Raw genomic sequence first — 20214 nt, 5'->3', positions numbered from 1 at the left:
GAAGATAGATAATAGTTAATCAATATAGAACACAATATGTACATAAATAATATCGATGAATGCGGATCAGGTGCAAATGCAAAGGTGCAAACAAAGAGACACCTACAACTTACATAATCAGTCAGATTGCGATAGCACCGCCACACTTCACACCTGACACTTAAGGTTGATGTGGCTGGTGCAGATTGAGAGTAGTCAGCAACTTCCATGAGGCCAAAAAGAACTCCCCGGTCTTATCACTTCTTCCCATCGTCGTCGCTATGGAATCCTCAAATGGAAATACTCCTTTGTCGGAGGACATGAACAAGCCTCCTGAGGGCTTGGTCCGCCCTCCCAAAGATATTCAAGGTGAGTCCCAGCTTCTGACACACGCGACAAGAAAACAGCTAATCTCGTACCACAGCTATCGTGGAGAAGACCGCCGGATACGTTGCTCGGAATGGACCAGTCTTCGAGGGTATGTCTCCCCAAACAATTCCCCGCGATGGGAAATGATCTCATACTGACTTCTGCTCACCTTCATCTAGACCGTGTCCGTGATAAAGAAAAAAACAACCCGAAATTCTCCTTCCTCAACGCCGGAGATGCCTACGCGCCCTTTTATCAATGGCGTCTAACCGAAATCAAGGATGGCCGAGGAACGTCAATTGCTGCGGGACGAGCGGGCGAGGCCACTCCTGCCGCCGAACCTGAAAAGCCCCAGGGCCCTCCCGAGCCACCTGCGTTTCATTTTTCTGCGCGCATGCCAATTAGCCATGCGCAGGATCTTGAGGTCGTCAAACTCACCGCACTCTTCGTTGCCAAACGAGGCAAGTCGTGGTTGACCGCACTTTCACAACGGGAGGCCCGCAACCCTCAGTTTGAATTCCTACGACCCTTCAATAGTCTCCACCAATTCTTCACTCGGCTGGTCGATCAATACACTATTTTGCTGCGATCAGAAGGCATCGACGAGGCAACTACAGAGCAGAAGCGCATTGCCGAATTGGAGAACAGTGTCAAGAACAAGTACCATGTTCTAGAGCGCGCCAAGCAGCGCGCCGATTGGGTGAAGCACCAGGAGCTACAGAAGCAAGAGAAGGAGGAATTAGAGGAACAAGAGCGGATTGAATATGCGCAAATTGACTGGCATGACTTTGTGGTCGTGGAGACGGTTGTGTTCACCGATAGCGACGAGCAAGATGATTTGCCTCCCCCGACATCGCTCAATGACCTGCAGTCCGCTTCCTTGGAGCAGAAAGCCGCCATGTCTCTTAACCCGCTGCGTATCGAAGAGGCCATGCCCACTGATCTCGATGCGCCCACCTACTACAATGCTTCTCCGGCCCAACCCCAGCCGGGTTTCGCACCCCAACCTTCCGCTTCCCCATACCCAGCACAATTCCAAAACCCATACCCGCAGCCCGCCGTGGATTATAATGCACAGTACCCGCGCCCATTACCGATCCAAGCACAGCAAGCTCGCCCTGAAGTTCCCGCCCCAGCTGTCCCGGGTCAACCCCCTATGCGCATCCGTCAGGACTACGTTCCACGCGCCCAGGCCCGTCGCCAGCAAGGTGCCACAGCAATTTGCCCCAACTGTCACCAGCAAATTCCCGTTGCAGAGTTGGATGAGCACGTTCGTATCGAGCTTCTTGACCCACGCTGGAAGGAACAGCGCGCCAAGCAAGATGCGCGCAGTGCTACAACCAATCTTTCTACTGCTGATGTGGTCAACAATCTCAAGCGACTGGCCAGCCAACGCAGCGATGTCTTTGATTCTTCACTTCAACCTGGTATGGATACTGAGGAAGAGGCTCGTCGCAAGCGCATGGCTCTTGGCCTACCAGATGGCCCGCTCCCTCCTGGCGTCTCTGCACCTCCCGGTCTACCGATCGGTCCCCCCGGTGTGCATACCCCCCAAAATATGAACATCGAAGACCAGATCCGACACATCCATCAACGGGCTCGGCAATGATTTCACGTTTGATCCGGCTGCGCCAAAGTATTTCCAGCCGTTTGCTTCTATCTATTCCTTTGCATCTGGAGTTTCAGGGCGTGTTCTCTCTTCGGGCCGATTGGGAAGGGATATTGGATGATGTGCTTTTTTTGTATAATAGCCTTATCATTTCTAACGCAATTAAAATATCCCTTGACGAGTTCAACTGAATGTGCACATTGTCTCTCTCAATTGCACACTGAAGAGTAAAGTCTTATACTTTTGCAAGTTCATTCAATCTTTAAATGCTTCTATATCATCTCCACAGAACTTCTGTATTCGACAAATGATAGCCCACCATTCCTTCTCATGTATTCTTTCCACTCTGATACCAAGATCCCATATCCATAACCCAAGCAAGACATAGGACCCAAAAGAAAGACAAAAAGAAAGAGCTCGGTGTCCTTTTCCAAGTCTTCGCTCCTTTCTCATCCAACTGAGCACGGACCACATCAAGAGCAATCAACGCATCCCGTGTCTGAGATTCGGGATCATCACGGTTACGAAAATTGACTGTCCGACCGACGACTGTGTAAGAGGTACTAAGGGTCCCGAGGACACATGGGTAGTAAAAAACAAAGATGACTTTTCTGATGATCTTGCAGGTGGGAAAGAACTATGATTGCTGCGAGACATCGTGCTTCAAGTGGTACCGCCAAGGGGCTCCGAAATCCAACGTCGGGGCATAAACACTGTGCAACGAACTGAATAACAAGTTGCTGAGGCATTCATTTGTAATACTCGGTGGGCAGATAGTCTTTGATTTGTAAGGTCATCTTTATGTCATATAGCAATCAAACAACTGAAATGACTTTCCTCCGACAATTGTCCCCGAGGGTGTCACTAATGTGTAATTCTCATAACTGTGTTCCATACTCCTCTTGGAATGTTGTCGACTTGGTCTCACCCGACCATTTGAATAGCGTTGAATACGCTTGCAGCTCATGTTAGTAAGATGTTGGTTTCGGGCTGTTGTACGGCTGAAATGCGCCCCGCACCGCGGACAATAGCACTTGGGAGCCTGAGATGCACGTTCTCGCTGATGCCGCCTCAGGTTGCTCCAGCTAGAAAAGACTTTTCCGTTACAGTCGTGGTTCCAGCATATTGGGATCCCGTCAAGAGTGGACATGGCTTGTGTCTCTTCCAGGCTGTTTATAGTGGTTTCGGTATGTGTCAAAGAAAGTTGGGTTGGAAAAGACTGCATCAATGGAAGACTTGCTTCCAGAGAGAATTCCTCTGACTGGGAAAAAATTGGATCTTCTAGGGAAATGGCTCTAGAGTCATGTTCTCCTCGACTAACTCGTGTTAGTTCTGATTTACGCCCATCTTTCAAAGCGGAGTGAACATGCCTTGGATTTTGCATAAATTGTCCAGGGCTACTAGAAGCCTTGCTTTCCATTTTATCATAGTTCATAGTGGAGATATTTTCATCTACCATATCCGTGGCTGTTGAATTGAATAGATCCCCATGGATGGCATACATCTCAGTTGGAAAGTGGTATTGAGATGGTGGGTAGTGTGATTAATTACGGAGACTTGGGAGTTCAAAGTTAATTGATTCAAGTTCCTCTGAGTAATCGTAGCAAAACTATTCTAGTCGCCACGTTGTCTTCAATGCAAGTTCGATCGTACCTTATTGGACATGGTTCCTTCCGCATTAGGTAATGTAGACTGCATAGTGTATCGAATGATCCAAAGCTTTACAAACAAATGACTAAGAGTCCTGCGCCAAGTCGGTGAATATTCAAGTACAGCACAGTGGAACATACAAGTCCCTGATAGCTACAGGGGTTATGGACTAGGGGCATGGTACCTGTCAAAGTTTCAGCCCATTACGCGAGACATGCTCCCATATACGTGGAATTTGACTTAGCTATACAAATCTAAATTTTGAGGCTCATTAAGTGTCTAAGTCCCTGCTCAATACATTAAATCAGAATAGTACAGGACCATCTAGCGCCACTTCACAGAAAGTACCGCCAAGGTATTATTGTAAACGGCATGAATAATCACGATCGACAATTCGACAAGTGGATCTTCAAACGGGTCTCGGTGCGTAAGACTGGAAAACATTTCATATCAGCCAATAGAACGCACGCATTTCAGCCCCTACTCAACTTAGATCCAACATCAAGCTCAGCCTCATTGCTTACCATCTGCATCTCCGATCCTGCACCCACTCATACGAGTTCCCCTTATGCTCAGCCTGTTGGGTTTCGGGGAATAAGTCCTCGGGTCGTATTGAAGGAGTGTCTGGACATGATCCGTTAGAAAGGTAGTACAGTCCGTATATACTTTTATTTGAAGTCAATCCGTACGGGCTATGCTATAGATGAAAGAAGGTCCCATCATAAACCTTGTTTGATACCTACACAGTAAGCGCTCGTCTGTTCTACCGTGTATGGTATTTCGGTGGGTTTACTCCGTTGTTAGGGCTATTCCGTTGTAACCTATGCATTTACTAGGACCTTTCGAATACGAGATCTTTAACCAACTTTGGGAGTCCACAAATGCTTAGGCTCTCTAGCAAGGTAGAGGTCTGAACGCGATCTAATCGATATCAGGCCAGCAAAAACTCATTGTCCGCACAGATAACTGCGTCCCGGGTCATCATGTGACCTTCTATGCGACCAAAGATCCCCCCAAGGACCAAATCGATGTAGCTCAATGAATAGAATGAAATTTGACTCTAGCCTACTGTGAACCCTTTCATGAGGATTGAACTTTAATTCTGAACTTGTTCATGAAATTGATGACCTTGGAGATTTGTAGTGATTCACCCCGATCATGAGAGAAACAAGCTTCCGATGGTCTCTTGGGGCAAGGACCAATGGCCTAATCTATCACGGGTTCTGAAAGTGTTGGGTTGATTTGCATAGGATGTTTCGTTTGTCAATGATCTGATTTGGGAAGGCGCAATCTTCGATATAAAGCCCCCCTCCTCTCTTGCGAATGTCAACCCGTCTCTCCTGTTCATTCTTGGTCATACATTCTCATCCAGGTAAGCCGCATTGGTTTAGATCCATCTAATCCAACAGACAAATTTGAGATTTTGCAAATTGGTCAATGAAATTGAAACGACTCGACATACATGCAGGTAGGCTCTATAAACAGACACAGTATCAATACCCTTCAGCTAGATGATATAATACCCCCAGCCTGTTTAATTATGTTTCTTCCTGGAATTGTAGCTAGGCAGTTTGCATGATATGGTATGTATTGGATCCTAAACAATCTTTGATTGCCATCTATTTTCAATAGTCCAATTTCTCGGGAGTTTGTGCCCAGAGAATGCAACAACAAGGAACATAAAGCCAAACGCCAACAAAAGCAGATAGATGAAGCATGAGTAACCATCACTTTGTGTGCGGGATTGTTCGGCCAAAGCAGAAAACAAGGACTTGCATTAGGTATCACATTCCAGTGATGCAATGCAAGTGACAATGTGAGCAATCAATGTCAGCGACACAAAAGGAAACAAGACATTATGAATACATGGTAGGGGTAAGGTAGTAATAATAATACATGGATGAAGCAAATTGTTCAAATCAAGAGGGATATCGACGAAGGGTGTGCAAATGCAACAAGGATGAGGGGTAGGTCGAGCTGGATAATTAAAAGCGTATAAAGCATTGCTGCAGGGAAAGTAAGTAGGGTCTATCAGTGTCTTGCCAGAATATGCTCAAATGTAGGAGGGCCAAGGAAATGCATCGAGATGGGTCATGAAGAAGCACTGGTCAAGCGAATCATGGGTATTCATATTGATGGCTAGCATCAACTATGATTCATTGACTGCTTTGGCCAGTAACTTCGGCGCTTTCTTTTTCATGAACGGTGGGGGTCTGGGCTTCTTCGGACTCCGTATATTCAGTCTGAGTATTGGCTTCTTCGTAAACACTGACGTCGGAATCAACAGAGCCTCGTCTTTGAGGCACATCAGAAGTGGAATCATCGATCTCCGCGTTTTGGTAGCTGTGAGGATCAGGTGTCCCGGGCTTGGCCATATCAAAGTCAGGAAGAGAAGGAGCGAAAATGCTTGAGTTTCTCTGGCTCTGGGTAGACTCAAACGATCCAGACATATCATATGGTTTAGACTCAACAATGGCATTGTCTGTAGGGTGGAGAAGCCCACTCTCGCGAGTCTCTTCCGAGACATTCACGTTCAATTCTTTGGTTTCCACTTCAGCTTCAGACTCGGCGGCCCGGCGGACTAGTGGAACAACGCCAGCCGCAATACGGGACCAGAACATTCGCTCTCTGAGTCGAATCGTTTCTTCCCAGATTTCCTTCTCCTCGTCGTTGTCACCAGCTTTGAGGTGCCCATCAAGGATCAGCCGCAAATACCCAGTGAACTCACAGCACGAACGAATCCGCTCCAAACACTGAATACATAATGAGTACCGTTGGGCTGTCTCACTCTCCGAAGTTCGAAACCGGTGAGTTCTTTCATTTTGCGGGCCCGGTCTGCGCTCGCCACAGACGGTGCAGGGGAACTCGTATTTCTTTGTCGTCGTTGGCATTGGCTCTACCACCAAAGTTCCCTCACAAATGCCGCTTATCACCGTACGTCGTGTAAGCCATGAAATCCCTGGAGCCAAGTCAAGCCGCAATGTAGGCTCAATATCTTCCATAAGCACCCGCTTATAGAACCGAGTGTCCTTCAAAGGGATATGCGAGCCCAGTTGAGACGCCAAGCTACTTGGAGAGCTAGTAACTCCCTTGGTAGGAGAGTTGTTCGCAGAGGCTGAACCCGAGCCGAAGCCAGCTAAGCTCATAACATTCAAGCCTGCATATGAGCCACTGCCAGCGCGACTAGGGGGCTTAGAGCTCCGGGAAAGCGTAAGTAGCTCTCGGAAGTCATCATAGGCTTGCAGATCAGTCCGGCACACCATCCGAAGAATCTCGGGGAAATTACACGAGGGGCCAGGAATGAGTTCTTCTGGGTTACACGGGGCTGCAACAGCATGGTTCGGCTCGTGTTCCTGCGTGGCTCCTTGCGTTTGAAATGGCCCCGCCGGAGATGAAGGTGCGGTGGACGCGGTGCGGGAATCAACGTCATCCTTAGAAAGATGCATCCCTTGCATTACCGATTTGAGTTCTGCCAGCTGATCCTGATGCGATGCGAGGAGCAGCTCGGTGTCTTTGATCTGAGATCGCAATTGCTCATTCTTTTTCTCAACCGCTTCTCGTTCAATCTTAGCCGCAGCAACCATCTAAGATAATCAGAATGAGCTCAAAGTAAAAAAAGCAGGATATGAAAAGACCGAGATATTCTCACCTTGTTGGCCTCCTGGAAGAGATCTGCAGTGAGGGCCTCGAGTTCTTGCTCAATCGTCTTCTTCCCTTTCTCGACGATTTCGCGCTGCGTTCTCTCCTCCGCAAGCGCAGCCCCCAACTGCATGATCTCACGGTCCGAATCGCTTTTTCTGATGTAGACTTTTTCGTCGATGTCGCGTCGGTATTTTTCATTCTGGAACTCCAACGCCTGTATCTTGCCGTGGGCCAATTCTAGCTCCTGGCGCGTAGCACCCAGACTATCGTCCAACTGTGTTTGGTTATTGATCGCCTGAATCAGTTTCACACTTAGTGCTGCAACTTCGTTGCTCAGGTCGGGGTGATGGGTTGATGACGTCGACGGTGAAACCTCCGCTTTGATAGCCAGTCGAGGATCCTGCAAGGTGTTGAAACTGTCCTCCTCATATCTGGCCAATTGGGAGTTGGAGCCATTTTTGGAGATTGTTTCGGAGAGATCGGTGGTAGATTTGGCCTTGGTGACAGTCTTCTCGGGGGTAAGGCCTCGATACTCCGAGGATAATGACCGCTTATGGGCGTGACGAGGAATCATGGTCGAGCTCGAGGGTGGCAGTAGATTGCTATGGTGGTATGTCTGAAAGGCAATAAGGCTGCCGAAACGGTTAGCGATCGTCTAATACAACTGGGTCTTCTCTCCACTGGAGGCTTACTCGGCCATGATGGGTGACGTAAACGGCGTCGAAGGAATGTGAGATGAGCGCCGGGGGTTTTATCGTTCTCAACGGATTAATCCACCAATTCACACCCAAGCAACACTCTGGTCAGTAAGGCACCTGAGCCATTCACACGGGCCAGGAAAGAATTGGACTTTCGAGGTCCCCGCAAATGATCGAAGCGAACGGGAGTTCGGGCGGACCGGAAGACGGCGGTCCCGGGTGGAGAAATTTGACGATGGTGAAAGGACTGACAATAAGGAGAGTGAAGGAGAGAGAAGAATTAGAGGGAAAAATGGGATAGAAATTCCCCTGGTGGATAGAAAGGTCAAATGTGATCGGGGTCGCAGGAAGAGGCGAATATGCCCAGCTTAGTCATTGGGCTATCACACCCGGAAGCAGGTGATCGACTAGATGAACGTGACGAATCGATTTCATTTATTTTGTTTGTTTCACTTTCTAATTTCTCTCTGTTCACTTCGTACGGAGTATTTTATGCAGAGTCTGTGCCTATTTTCCCCCTTGTCTTCTGTTGAGGATCGGTATACCCACCCCGAACGCATGTGGGTTCCGATCGAACTATGTTTTTGACAAACTTTCCCATACTAAATAGTCTGTCGCGACTAACCCGGATGATGCCAGCCGATCGCGCACCGTTCCACTCGGGTATTTTGGATCTCATTTTTTAGACTAAAGAGAAGGCAAAGATTGCTCTTGAACTTTGCCCCCGCTAACTACACGAAACACGAGGAAAAGAGGGGGGCGCAGCACGTAATCTCCCCAGCAATTTTGTAACGCGTCCTTATCTCGTTTACGGGTTAGACGTTTACGCTACGCGGAGGATAGTGGCGTTTAGTGTTGAATTAGATAACACTATTATGCATATGAACACCAACAAGGCATAAAGATGAAAAATCAATAAATGCATCTATACACACGGGTTCTATATCCATGGACAGGCACACGGACTTTAAATCCGACAGGGAATAAGAAATTATAGAAGCAAAATTAAGATAGAGGAATCTGAGATAGCATTCCTTTTTCACTTACAATAGTTGATATTGAAATTGATGTACTATCTTACTCATATAGATATTCAGGACCTTTGACGCCTAGATTTCCCCCGCGTGGCAGCCTCAGGCGGAAGAGGTGGGGTTACCACAATCTTCTCTCTCGATTCGGGAACTTGACATCTCATAACATATTGACTCTGCTCACGTGCATCAACTCTCAGCATGGCAGACTCAGAGCTGGAAGAGGTAAGAAAATTTTCGGATGAATGAATTTAAATGCTTAAATGCGACACAGATCAGGCGAGCTCGTCTTGCACAGCTTCAACAGGGCGGTCCCCGCGGAGGACCCAGCCAAGATGGCGGCCAGGAAGAACAGCGAAAGTGAGTCTATACATGCCTTCTGTGCTGAAGTACTTATTAGCGACTAACAAGCTATGCGCCAGACAAGCTGAATGTAGGTGACTTCCTAATTATTCGTCTATCGCTATCCCGCGGAGACAGGCCTGACGCATCCAATCGACCACCTGAACTTCAAGTACAGGCTTAATGGACGGTCATTTTTCTGACTCGATACGAAATACCAGCCGACCGCCGTGCCTCTATTCTTAGCCAGATTCTCGAGCCCGCCGCCGCAGACCGTCTCGGTCGTATTCGTCTCGTCAAGGAATCGCGCGCAAACGACATCGAGAGCCGACTCATCATGCTAGCTCAGTCTGGCCAGCTACGACAGAAGGTTTCCGAGGACCAGCTCAAAGAGCTTTTGAATGCGGTTGCCGAGAACCAGCGCAAGGAGGAGGAAGAACACAAGATCGTGATCACCCGGCGCAAAGGCGGCTGGGACGATGACGACGATCTACTTGACCTGTAAGAACTAGACTGGTGCAGTGACTGAGTCATAGCTTGCCGGTCTTTCCTTTTTAATTACTGCGTTGGTACAACCTTGGGGGGTGCGTCGTCTATTCTACCTGGCCTTCTTTGGCTTCAAAAATCCACTTCAGGTGTTCCGGTCTGTTTACTCGTCTAATCTGACGTTCATAATTCTATTTTCGCGCTGAAGATATTTATACATAAGCGATAATCGTACACAATTGCCTGCTGGGCAGGTAGTAAGAGGATGAGAGATTTCAACTCCCATGCGACATGTTCAGCCCGACATCTGCTGTTGCTTCTGCTGCTCCTTCTCTCGTTTCTGCTGCTGCCGAATCATCTTGCGGATATCCCTTAGATCAGGCGGGCGTTCAATATTCAGTTCTGCCCTCAGCTCATCAACATCCTTCTCCAACACCTCCTCCCAGTATACATTAATCAACTCCTTGCTCCCAAGTCCACTCCGCACTGCCCACGGCAAATGCAGTGTCAGGAACCGCTCTTTCTCGGCAGGCTTCATTTTCACAAAGGCGAACAGACTTAAGCCCGTCATTGGCAGGAGCGTGTTCAAGAACTCCAACGCCTTCAATGCCAGTTCACCCTCTACAAAAATGGGGAGTCCTGTAACCGCGTGGTAGAAGTCGTGACACTCCCGGTACCGCTGCATAACGTAGGCGCATTCTTCATCATCTATGTAGTAGACTTGGTCCCGAGTGTCAGGTGACACACCTTCGCGGTCAAGCCATGTAGCGTATGTTCGGCCAACGGAGTTCTCGGGGAGGGTGCGGAGGTAGGGAAGTTGAAGAGTGTCGGAGGTGATGCGCGGACGATCGCGTAGGATGCGGCGGCCTGTTGGATCAGAAAGCATAGCATTTCTGAGACGGTAGATGAAGTACGGAGTTGCCGTTGCTTCGCCGAGAGCTGCAATCAGGTCTAGAGCTAATTAGTGGTCATGTTTATTTATAGAAGTATAGTATAGGACTTCAATCAGGCTTGGAAAAAGAAACTTCAGTATAAAATAGGTCCATACCTGCTCTGCGAGGATTGATCAGAGACCCAATTGCTGAGCCCACAGCCAGCGCACCTCGCTCAATGGTTGTCAATGGGACATGGCCAGGATAGTTTGGTGGCGGGCGGTTGAGAACGGAGAAAGGGCGCAACGTGCATGTGGAAAGCTTATGACCTGACACAGCCAAATTTCGAAGCTCGGAAGCTCCGCGCTTCCCAAGGACAGACATGGTGAACCCTCAAGCAAGATAACACCAGCTTTGAGAAGGTGAAATCGAGACGATCGTACGACAATCGGGAATACGGCGCACCAGGTCCCTATCGGCTGCCCTATATGACCGATAAGCGGGTTATCGATAAAAACATTACTCCACAGCCCTCATTGGATCTGATCTGCAAGGCACTTGACACTCTTCATTGATCATTCAGATTGGTGGCTTATGGTTGTCAGTTCTCTGAAATTGAATTTGAGACTTTTTCTCCCCCACAACTATTTTTTTTGCCTATTATTAAGCGTTTGGTAAGTTCCCATAATCGCTGTGCTTATTGTACATATATATATTTTTTTTGACAAATCCAAGATCTACAGAATTTCTCTGGAAGGGCTTCCAGTGACGCTTCTAAAAATGGATCCCGAATATCTGCCTGGTGCCAATCATGAAGCCTTCACTGAATGGGCTCTATCCCAAGGTGTAATGACCGATGCAGTCACTCCGGCGCGTTTTCCAGGACGCGGCCTAGGAATGATGGCGACGCGCAAAATCAACGTAGGACGCAACAAGCCAATTTGAACTGCAAAATATACTGATCAAACTTCCGTGTATAGAAAGGTGAAGCTGTTGTACAAGTACCTACAAATGTGATATTCACAGTGGACCAAGTTCCTGAGCCATTCAGGTCCCAATTCCCCGAAGGCACAGCCGTGCAATCAATCATGGCTGCATTCTTGACCCACGGCAGCGAAGAAGAACTTGAAAAGTATCAGCTGTGGTTTAAAGCCTGGCCAACACGTCAAGACTTTGAGGACAGTTTGCCCTTGCTCTGGCCAAGGGAACTAGGCGGTCTCGCCTGGCCAGACAGTGATGACGCGAGTGATTCGGTTCCAATCCCGAACGTGCTTCCCCCTTGTATCGCTGGTCGGTGGAACTCCATTCAGAAAGGACCTCGGACGAAGAAGTACGAAACAGAGCACCAGGAACTGGAGCCACAGCAGGAGATACGGCTACGCAAGGCATGGACGGATGTCACTTCGGTTCTTCCGGAGACTGACTGGCGGAGTTTTTCTTACCACTGGCTCATTCTCAATACGAGAAGTTTCTATTGGGTTGGACCTGATCAAGAGCCACCGGAGAATCGGAATGATGCAATGGCTTTGCTGCCCTTTGCGGACTATTTCAATCATTCGGATGTTGAGGTATGTGATTCTTGGCGATGACTACGTGAGGTGTTTGATCTGACATTCTCAATTGTAATGTAGTGTGATGTGAAGTTTGATGAGACCGAATATACCCTTCGAGCTACAGAGGATTATGAGAAGGGCGATGAAGTCTATATGAGTTATGGAAGTCATCCCAATGATTTCCTCTTGGCCGAATGTGAGCCTCGTCATGATACGATGATGTGTCCACCATGCTAATTTCCTTTAAGATGGCTTCTTCCTCGAGAAGAACGATTCAGATTGCATCTACCTTGACGACGTTGTCTTCCGTGACATTGACAGCCCAGAAAAGCAGGAAGAGCTGTGGCTCAACCAATATTATGGGTCTGTTCTCGAATCAAGCAATTTTTGGTACATGGATCCCTTTTCGCTAATATTTGACAGTGAATATCAAGTCACCCCCTACGGGGTTTGTTACCGCACCGAAGTTGCAGCGTGTTTAATGTACATGAAGGAGGAAGATTGGAGGAACTTTGTTCTCGAGGGTTCGACTGAGAATGTGGATGCCCAGAAGTCGGAAACCATTATCAAGGGTTGGCTGCACACATATGCCTCGGAAGCCGATGCAACAATGGGCGCAATAAGGGTAGCTCTTGAGTCTAACGAGGTAGTTCGAAAGCACCGTCAAAAGGCAGAGACCTTGCTACGTCGCTGGGGACAGATCAAAGACATCTGTGAGCGCGCTTCAGCGGTCGGACTAGATGACTGATCAAAGCACTTGATGAAAATAGAAGCCTCCATGAGGCTGGTGCTTTTGCGAATATAATGCCGATTAAGGTATGCAAAACATTCTCGTGGATTTCGATCATTTTGCCTTGGTGGTCGTAATCTGATCGGCAAAATCAACAACCGAAGGGACACCTTCAGTAGCAAGTGGGATAGATGCATTGCCTCGGCGTTGATGTACAATAACCTTGGATTTTACCAACAGTCTCATCATGTAGTTCAACGCACACTTGATGCCCAGCTCCTCTCCTCGTTTCACAATCCAGCCATTCATATGTTCAATTTCGGTCTCATTCCCCGATCTCAAATCAAGAAGCATTGAGCTGGTATTCTGTGAGGTATCATTGGCAATAGCCATTGTGAGTCGACGCAAACGCTCAGGAGAGAACCGCTCCTCGATCCCGGGAACTCCTTGAAGCTCAGGAAGAGCGTAGATTACGCTCGAGATTTCGAAGAGAAGCAAGCGCATGGTTCGGGTAACATTAAAGATGTAGAGCAACTCGCCGTTCGTACAATCATAAAGCGCGGTCAAGGGGTTGATTAGACAGTTCACTGCCAGCTTCTCGAGTTGGTATTGAAGTAGCGCAGCAGGCGTGTCAGTTGTAGCAACCAAAGATGGAGTCAGGGCCAACAGGCGCAAAACATATTTTGTGGTGGGGGCCCAATGAGTATCGTCCTCAGCCAGAAGCGCTGGGGTTTTCTCCGTAGTGCTCGGCGCGAAGACCATTGTACCAACACCAAGATGGGAAACATGAAATTTGTCGATCCTAGTCAGACCGTGACTGACGACGCCCTGTACATAGGTCGGGCGATCTTCTGGATTCGGAAATATCGCATGGTTGAGCATCTCAGCAACTCCCATGCCATTTTGCATAAGGACAATAGTTGAGTCTTTTGTCAAGCGGTGTTTGACAGACTTGATAGCCGTTTTTGCAACACTGGCCTTGGCAGTAACAATCAAGCACTCGATGTGCTCATAGTTTACATCCGTCGAGATATCCTCGACTTGATCAAAGGGAATGTCAGACTCAATCTGTTCCTTGCTTTCCTCCTTCAATACTTCATGCCATACGCCATCGGAAAGAACTTCAACATCGAACCCAGTCTTGATATCATCCAATCCGTTGTACTGGAGGGAAATGCTCTTCTTCTTGCGGCGGAAAGCCTGGTAGACTGACCAATTGTGCAAAAGCAATGTTATCGGTGGTCGGGATGGTCTGGAGGCCAGGGCATGTGCAATGAAGCAGCCCACATTTCCAAGACCGAGAATATGTACTCGCCCGGACAATGGGGGCTTTGTAGTCTCGCGAGACACGTCTTCCACATCGTTCATCCACGTCGATACGTATCGGACCACCGGCCTTTCACTTATTCGGGAGCGAGTTTGGTGACATATATCAGAAAGCCCACTCCGCCATAGCGGGCGGCGAGCAAGTAGGGAAAACACTTTGAAAGTTGTCGGGGGAGGCTCCCCGAGTAGGTGTCGGAGGTTCGGAGACGGGTGGTTGAGAAGTAGGTTCGGTACCAGGTGGATTGAAGTGGTCAAATTGCAATTGGTGCCCAAATTTGAAGCACTTGATCGAGCATGCTTTGTATTCTCCCGCCAAAAAGATTATTGGCGAACCTCGGCGAGAAAAAATGTCGCGCGCTAGCATGCAGAAAAGTGATGCGCAAAACGATCCAGGCCGCGAAGCTCCACCGCCCGCAACCACCGCCTCAGTTGCACCGGCCATAATTTTTCTTGTCGCAAAATCCACGTTTGCTGCGTTCACTCACCCACATCATGGATTCAGCAAGTTTATTGCCGCTGCTTGAGCAGTTAGATGACCATGTGGATGATCTGGAGGAGGTTCTCGAACCCCTCCTGGGTCAATCCTTGTCAAAGACCTCCAAAAATTTGCCCGTGATGGACAAAGCTAAACTTCATGTCCTCGTCACCTACACACTCGAGTCTCTACTCTTTTGTATGTTCTGACCAGAAAGCACTGCTTCGACTTATGCTAACACATCTCTAGGTTATCTACGACTGTATGGCGTTGATGCTAAACAACGTCCCGTGTTCCGGGAGCTCACCCGAGTAAAACAATACTTTGAGAAGATCAAGGCCCTAGAAACCGAGCCCGAGCAGCGAAAAATGACACTTGATAAGGGGGCTGCAAACAGATTTGTCAAACATGGTCTTGTGAGTTACAATCTTACTATGGTATCAAGACCTGCAACTGATTATATCTAGGCTGGTAATGAGAAATACGATCTGGAGCGAGCGGAAAGAGAGGCCAAGGAGAGGGCACGCGCTTCTTTAAAGGCTGCCATGATAGCCAAAAAGATGGCCGCAGAAGCACAGAACTCCGCAGCCCAAAACGAGGGCGCCTCCAGTGCTGCACCATCCACCGCACAGTCCACAGCCGATTCGGACCTCGATTCCGAGGAAGAAACGAACACCGACGCTCAACCAAGCGGTTCAGACAAAGAGAAAGAAAAAATCTTAAGGAAAAAGGAACAAAATACCAAGGCCAAAAGCAAAAAGCCACGAAAGCTCAACAAAGCCGAACGCGACGATGAGAAGAAAGAGCGACGAAAGAAGAAGGAGAAATCTCGTAAGGCTAAAAAGACAGCATGAAACGATATTGTCGCCACTGTCTGCAAGGCCCATTGATCCTCAAACTCCGTTCAACGTTTTTGATGTCTTTGCCGATGAGCTATATTTGGTTTCTTGGGTACTGCAGTTCATGCATGAGGCTTATTCATTTTCATTAATCTCCATGTCTCCTCAATATTTGTACATCATGATTTAGATACCCACCAAGCCTATTGAACCGCGACCGCTTTACTTCGTAGAGTAGAAATTCCGTTAATGCCCGCAATGTCCGGGTCCACGTGATGGATTTGCGGATTATATAACCCGCTCGCACCAATCACAATGCATAGAATTTGCATCGGAGTTTGCCTGTTCGCCGACTGACTCAGCTTCTAGCTTCTTCCAGTCTCCACTTGGAATCCTTATATTTACTCTTCTTTCTTGCCAACTACCGAGATCTTCAGTAAATCATCGTCACTACACACACACATCACAATGCCTCGCCAACAACGTCGTGCCGCTCCCACCCCGGCGCGCAGCGCTCCTTCTCGCCCTACCGCTGCTCCCGCCCGTCCGGCTCCTTCCCAGCAGCAGGCGCCTCACTCGACCGCCGCCGCTCCCCAGCACCAGGCTCCTCCCATGCAGGCCGCTCCTCAGCAGAGCGCCGGTCCCGGTCTCTTCGGCCAGATGGCTTCCACCGCTGCGTAAGTGCCAAACCCCAAATCTGGCCCGGTTATTTTGATACGGTTTTTCTCCGGCTTCAACCTCGGGTAACTCCCGGGCTATATATATCATTTTTATTCTCCAGAAACCGCCGCTAACATACCCGTTCTTGATTTATAGTGGTGTCGCAGTCGGTTCCTCTATCGGCCACGCCATCGGTGGCTTCTTCGGCGGTGGTGGCTCCAGCGCCCCCGCTGAGGCCCAGCAGGCTCCTCCTGCCCAATCGCAGGGTATGGACAGCGGTCTCTGGCAGAGCAGCGCTACCAACCAGACCTGGGAGAACCCTGCCTGTGAGGCCAACGTTCGTGACTTCCGCAACTGCATGGATGAGAACAACGGCAACATCAGCATCTGTGGTTGGTACATGGACCAGCTGGTACGTTTCTATTCCGATCCTGTCCGATCCTAATTTTCTGGGACTACAAATGATGGATCTGCTGCTAACAATCTTATAGAAGGCTTGCCAGGCTGCTGCTAAGCCGTACTAAACGTTTCCCGATGGGAATGAATAGTCGGTCTTTTTTTTTTAATGCAATATCCTCATCTATATTCCCTTACTGGATGTAATCATTCTGCATCGCGACTCTGGTATCGCGCTTCTGTACACTATACCATCTCTCCTCGAGTTTATATCCAATCAAGATTTGCTCTCTTGGCTTAGAGCTGATGGCAGACATGTCCACTCGTGGCTGCTCAAGAGACACAAATTAATATCAATTCAAAGATTTAATTACTTTAAAAGACATGTAGAAGGCCGGGATCCAAATTAATAATATTCAGTACCGAAAATGGAGATGACTATGACGCTGTGCTGTAGCGATTGCTACCCATTGTTACAACTGTGTGGAAACTCCCATCAAGATACAGTAGCCCAAATAAGTAATCATATGCAATCAGACTACAGTCATGACTTGCTCTGTTGTAGAGTAGCTAACCATCGAATTTAATCAATTGTCCTTCCTATCCTTATCCCGTGGCTCAAAGTTCAACTTTCAAACAGTTAGTTGTCGGAATATGCAAGACGAGCAGAAAGTCACTTACTTGATTTCCATTGTAGAATTGACTGTCTTTCCGGTCATTCTGCTGATCCCTTAGAGTCCGAATGTTAAGTCCCGAATTGCGTGGTCGTTGAGTGTTCTCCGAGGATGCAGATGTAGATGCAGGCGGTGATCCACTCCCATTTGCGGCTGATGCGGTCGGTCCATATCCAATGAACGAGCCTACGAGGCCTGTGGCAGTGCTTGCAACAGACGAAACAGCGTTGTAGACAGCCGAGATGCCCCGAACAGGCAAGCTTGACCCTGCAGCTGAGTATGCATCTGTATAGGAAGAAACGGGAACCATGACCAGGTTAGCGGTTGATCCCAGCCCCAAGTCCTGAAGTGACTGAGATTCCTCAGATACGGAGAGTGTTCGACTAGGAAGAGGAGTCAAGATATGCTTAAGGTTGTATGGGCGCTGTTCAGTGCCCATTTGCCCATCCAGCCAGGGACGCACATCGCTGCGAATCGTCTGTGTGGGTGAGAAGCTGGACCGAACAGAGCTTCCATCGAATAATCGCACTTGGAGTCGGTATTGGCTGGGGGGTCCACGGGGCACCGGTGACTGTGGCTTGCGCTCTTCGCCAGAGGGTATGGCTTTCTTGCTGGGAATAGTCTGCTTCGACTTTAAGGGTACCTTTTCTTGTTTGGCGATCGGTTTCTTGTGCTCCTCTTTTGACGGCTGGGGCTTTGCTGGTACAGTCTTCTTCGCATTATTTGTCGCACTTTCTCCTGTACTGTTGTTGTCCTCACGGGGGTTCGGCTGGATTGAAGCGGCAGCCACACGGGCGGCCTGTGGTGTTGGGTATGTTGGATATTGTCTCGGTGTAACATTTGGGACAGGGGCTACAGCTTGAGCGCTACTTTGTGATTGTTGAACAGGCTCTGAAGGCTTTTGAACCTTCACAGCTACCCCAAGCCGGCTCTGAAAGGCATCCTTTGAGATATCCGGCACGAGGTACTCCTTTAATGTACCATTGCTGCCATCCCAACCGGTCAGCCGGGGCGATCTAATGCCACGAGATAATTGTTTGGACATACTTGATAACGATAACTGTCGGAAATTTGGCGATGGGGCATAGCGACGTTAAAAAGCCAGCCTCCTGAGATCCGGCGGTAATACGTAATAGAACTGCTCCGGCGTCAAGTGTTTGGGCAATCTAGAAGCATAATTAATGACCCAGCCCTGAGGGATATCATGCATAACGCAATGAATTATACCTCTTCGCCATCAAAATACTCTTCTTCCCACGTCGAGCTCGTCTGCGTGTCGTCTGCACATGCACCGCGATTAGGTGGCCGGCTCTCTCGCATGCGGGGAATCACTATCACTGACCTCGAACGAAGCAAACAACGGCCTTTGTTTCCCTCAGGGCGAGGGCAATGCCATCTTGAAGACTGCCTTCGTAGAAACCGGTCATTATTGCATACCAGTAATTGAGTAAATTGTCAATTTGAGAAGTGCTAAACAGCAAGCAGACAGCTGTGGAGATGCGGAGAGCAACAAGCGGAAGCCGCAGCGTGACCGCCTAGAATCTCCGAACCAAAATCCGCATAGACTTTCGTTTCCCCCGATCAACGATCGTTCATTGCACTTTTGTCCAATTGAACAGCTTCACTTTCCTTGCTGTTCAAAATGCGGCCGGCTTTTCTGTTTTTACAGAGAACTTCTCCCACGTGGACTCTGCCTATCCGGGTGGGCCGACACACCAACGCGACTTCAAAGTTTGATTCGATCTGCACTAGATGTCCGCAACAACGGCGCCAGTTCACCAAAGCCCGGGAGCTGAATCAGGGTCTCTTGGATGTGGACAACCCCGCGAAACTTGTGCGGGTCAACCAGAAACATGGACCGGGACTCATCATTCTTGGTATGTTGCATTCTGGCACGCAGTTCCTACAGTCTGGAATCATATGACAAACCCATTTCTGACAAGTATTTCGTGCATAGCATTAATTCCAATTATCGCCTTTGGCCTGGGAACATGGCAGGTTAAGCGATTGGACGAGAAAACTAAGATGGTTGCCAAATTCGAGGATCGCTTGGTTAGGCCTCCGCTCCCCCTCCCGCCGCGCATCGATCCAGAGGCCATCGCCGATTTCGATTACCGTCGTGTGTATGCCACAGGTCACTTTCGACATGACAAGGAGATGCTCATTGGACCTCGCATGTTGGAAGGAGAGGATGGGTTCATGGTTGTGACTCCCCTCGAGCGTGCGGACGGCCAGAGCACAGTTCTCGTGAACCGAGGCTGGATTTCTAGGAAGTTGGCTGATCAGAAGGATCGCCCCGACAGTCTGCTTGAGGGCGAGATTACGGTTGAGGGTTTGCTACGAGAGCCGTGGAAGAAGAATATGTTTACGCCGGAAAACAAGCCTCTGGAGGGGAAGTTCTACTTCCCAGACATCGAGCAGATGGCTGAGCTGAGCGGCAGCCAGCCCGTGTGGATTGAGAGCACTATGGGTATGATATTCCAACCTTGGACTGCTGATATGCGCCAGACACTGACTATTTTAGCAGTGCCTGATCTTCTTGAGTCGTATGACCGCCTAGCCAAGGGCATGCCCATTGGCCGCGCCGCAGAAGTCAATTTGAGAAACAACCACGCACAGTACATCTTCACATGGTAAGCACACATATCTTATACATTTGAACCCTTGAAGCTCCCGAGCGTGTTGCTTATGTTTTCCAGGTACGGCCTTTCTTTGGCGACATCCATTATGATGTGGATGCTTATCCGGAAAAAGCCTAACGAGGCCTTGCGCCGAGTTCGCCAGAACAAGAACTGGTAGTCGGCTTGGTTGGGATATTTCATATTTGGCGCATTTCCCATCGGTGTTTGGAGTTTTGTATAATAGGTTTCTGATTGGCGCAAG

General features: G+C 48.7%; 10 protein-coding genes across 10 annotated transcripts; 6 read left to right on the top strand and 4 right to left on the bottom strand.

Annotated features, from left to right (window-relative positions):
- Positions 1-260: 260 nt before the first annotated feature.
- Positions 261-1957, top strand: N7503_007404 (SURP domain-containing protein; the record flags this gene model as incomplete). The annotated part of the gene is made up of 3 exons (XM_057066951.1): positions 261-348; positions 404-457; positions 528-1957. The coding sequence occupies 3 exons, from the start codon at positions 261-263 to the stop codon at positions 1955-1957; spliced, it is 1572 nt and encodes a 523-aa protein (XP_056920632.1).
- Positions 1958-5763: 3806 nt separating this feature from the next.
- On the bottom strand, positions 5764-7949 carry N7503_007403 (guanine nucleotide exchange factor SEC2; the record flags this gene model as incomplete). Its single annotated transcript, XM_057066950.1, has 3 exons — positions 5764-7191; positions 7257-7881; positions 7942-7949. 3 exons carry the CDS (start codon positions 7947-7949, stop codon positions 5764-5766), a joined length of 2061 nt encoding a protein of 686 aa, XP_056920631.1.
- Positions 7950-9179: 1230 nt separating this feature from the next.
- N7503_007402 (DNA-binding protein) lies at positions 9180-9825 on the top strand (the record flags this gene model as incomplete). Its single annotated transcript, XM_057066949.1, has 4 exons — positions 9180-9203; positions 9253-9338; positions 9401-9411; positions 9542-9825. 4 exons carry the CDS (start codon positions 9180-9182, stop codon positions 9823-9825), a joined length of 405 nt encoding a protein of 134 aa, XP_056920630.1.
- Positions 9826-10056: 231 nt separating this feature from the next.
- coq4 (ubiquinone biosynthesis protein COQ4) lies at positions 10057-11062 on the bottom strand (the record flags this gene model as incomplete). The annotated part of the gene is made up of 2 exons (XM_057066948.1): positions 10057-10757; positions 10855-11062. The coding sequence occupies 2 exons, from the start codon at positions 11060-11062 to the stop codon at positions 10102-10104; spliced, it is 864 nt and encodes a 287-aa protein (XP_056920629.1). The 3' UTR covers positions 10057-10101.
- Positions 11063-11458: 396 nt separating this feature from the next.
- Positions 11459-12979, top strand: N7503_007400 (uncharacterized protein; the record flags this gene model as incomplete). The annotated part of the gene is made up of 5 exons (XM_057066947.1): positions 11459-11599; positions 11659-12246; positions 12310-12427; positions 12480-12594; positions 12655-12979. 5 exons carry the CDS (start codon positions 11459-11461, stop codon positions 12977-12979), a joined length of 1287 nt encoding a protein of 428 aa, XP_056920628.1.
- A 96-nt stretch (positions 12980-13075) lies between these two features.
- On the bottom strand, positions 13076-14329 carry N7503_007399 (ketopantoate reductase family protein; the record flags this gene model as incomplete). The annotated part of the gene is made up of 1 exon (XM_057066946.1): positions 13076-14329. The coding sequence occupies one exon, from the start codon at positions 14327-14329 to the stop codon at positions 13076-13078; it is 1254 nt and encodes a 417-aa protein (XP_056920627.1).
- A 450-nt stretch (positions 14330-14779) lies between these two features.
- On the top strand, positions 14780-15616 carry N7503_007398 (Sas10/Utp3/C1D family protein; the record flags this gene model as incomplete). The annotated part of the gene is made up of 3 exons (XM_057066945.1): positions 14780-14960; positions 15012-15178; positions 15230-15616. 3 exons carry the CDS (start codon positions 14780-14782, stop codon positions 15614-15616), a joined length of 735 nt encoding a protein of 244 aa, XP_056920626.1.
- Positions 15617-16069: 453 nt separating this feature from the next.
- Positions 16070-16785, top strand: N7503_007397 (coiled-coil-helix-coiled-coil-helix domain-containing protein; the record flags this gene model as incomplete). The annotated part of the gene is made up of 3 exons (XM_057066944.1): positions 16070-16278; positions 16418-16673; positions 16753-16785. The coding sequence occupies 3 exons, from the start codon at positions 16070-16072 to the stop codon at positions 16783-16785; spliced, it is 498 nt and encodes a 165-aa protein (XP_056920625.1).
- Positions 16786-17229: 444 nt separating this feature from the next.
- N7503_007396 (UBX domain-containing protein) lies at positions 17230-18793 on the bottom strand. The gene is made up of 5 exons (XM_057066943.1): positions 18674-18793; positions 18559-18611; positions 18379-18497; positions 17339-18317; positions 17230-17286 (listed from the first exon to the last, which is right to left on the bottom strand). Exons 1-5 carry the CDS (start codon positions 18756-18758, stop codon positions 17245-17247), a joined length of 1278 nt encoding a protein of 425 aa, XP_056920624.1. The 5' UTR covers positions 18759-18793; the 3' UTR covers positions 17230-17244.
- A 180-nt stretch (positions 18794-18973) lies between these two features.
- Positions 18974-20130, top strand: N7503_007395 (cytochrome oxidase assembly protein SHY1; the record flags this gene model as incomplete). Its single annotated transcript, XM_057066942.1, has 4 exons — positions 18974-19208; positions 19289-19801; positions 19859-19964; positions 20031-20130. The coding sequence occupies 4 exons, from the start codon at positions 18974-18976 to the stop codon at positions 20128-20130; spliced, it is 954 nt and encodes a 317-aa protein (XP_056920623.1).
- Positions 20131-20214: the final 84 nt, after the last annotated feature.

This window comes from Penicillium pulvis, assembly GCF_028828015.1.
Source record: "Penicillium pulvis strain IBT 33274 chromosome Unknown contig_5_segment0_segment0, whole genome shotgun sequence".
In the NCBI taxonomy this organism is placed as follows: Eukaryota; Fungi; Ascomycota; class Eurotiomycetes; order Eurotiales; family Aspergillaceae; genus Penicillium; species Penicillium pulvis.
The sequence above is the reverse complement of the archived record's forward strand: the minus strand, read 5'-3'. Positions and strand labels throughout refer to the sequence as shown.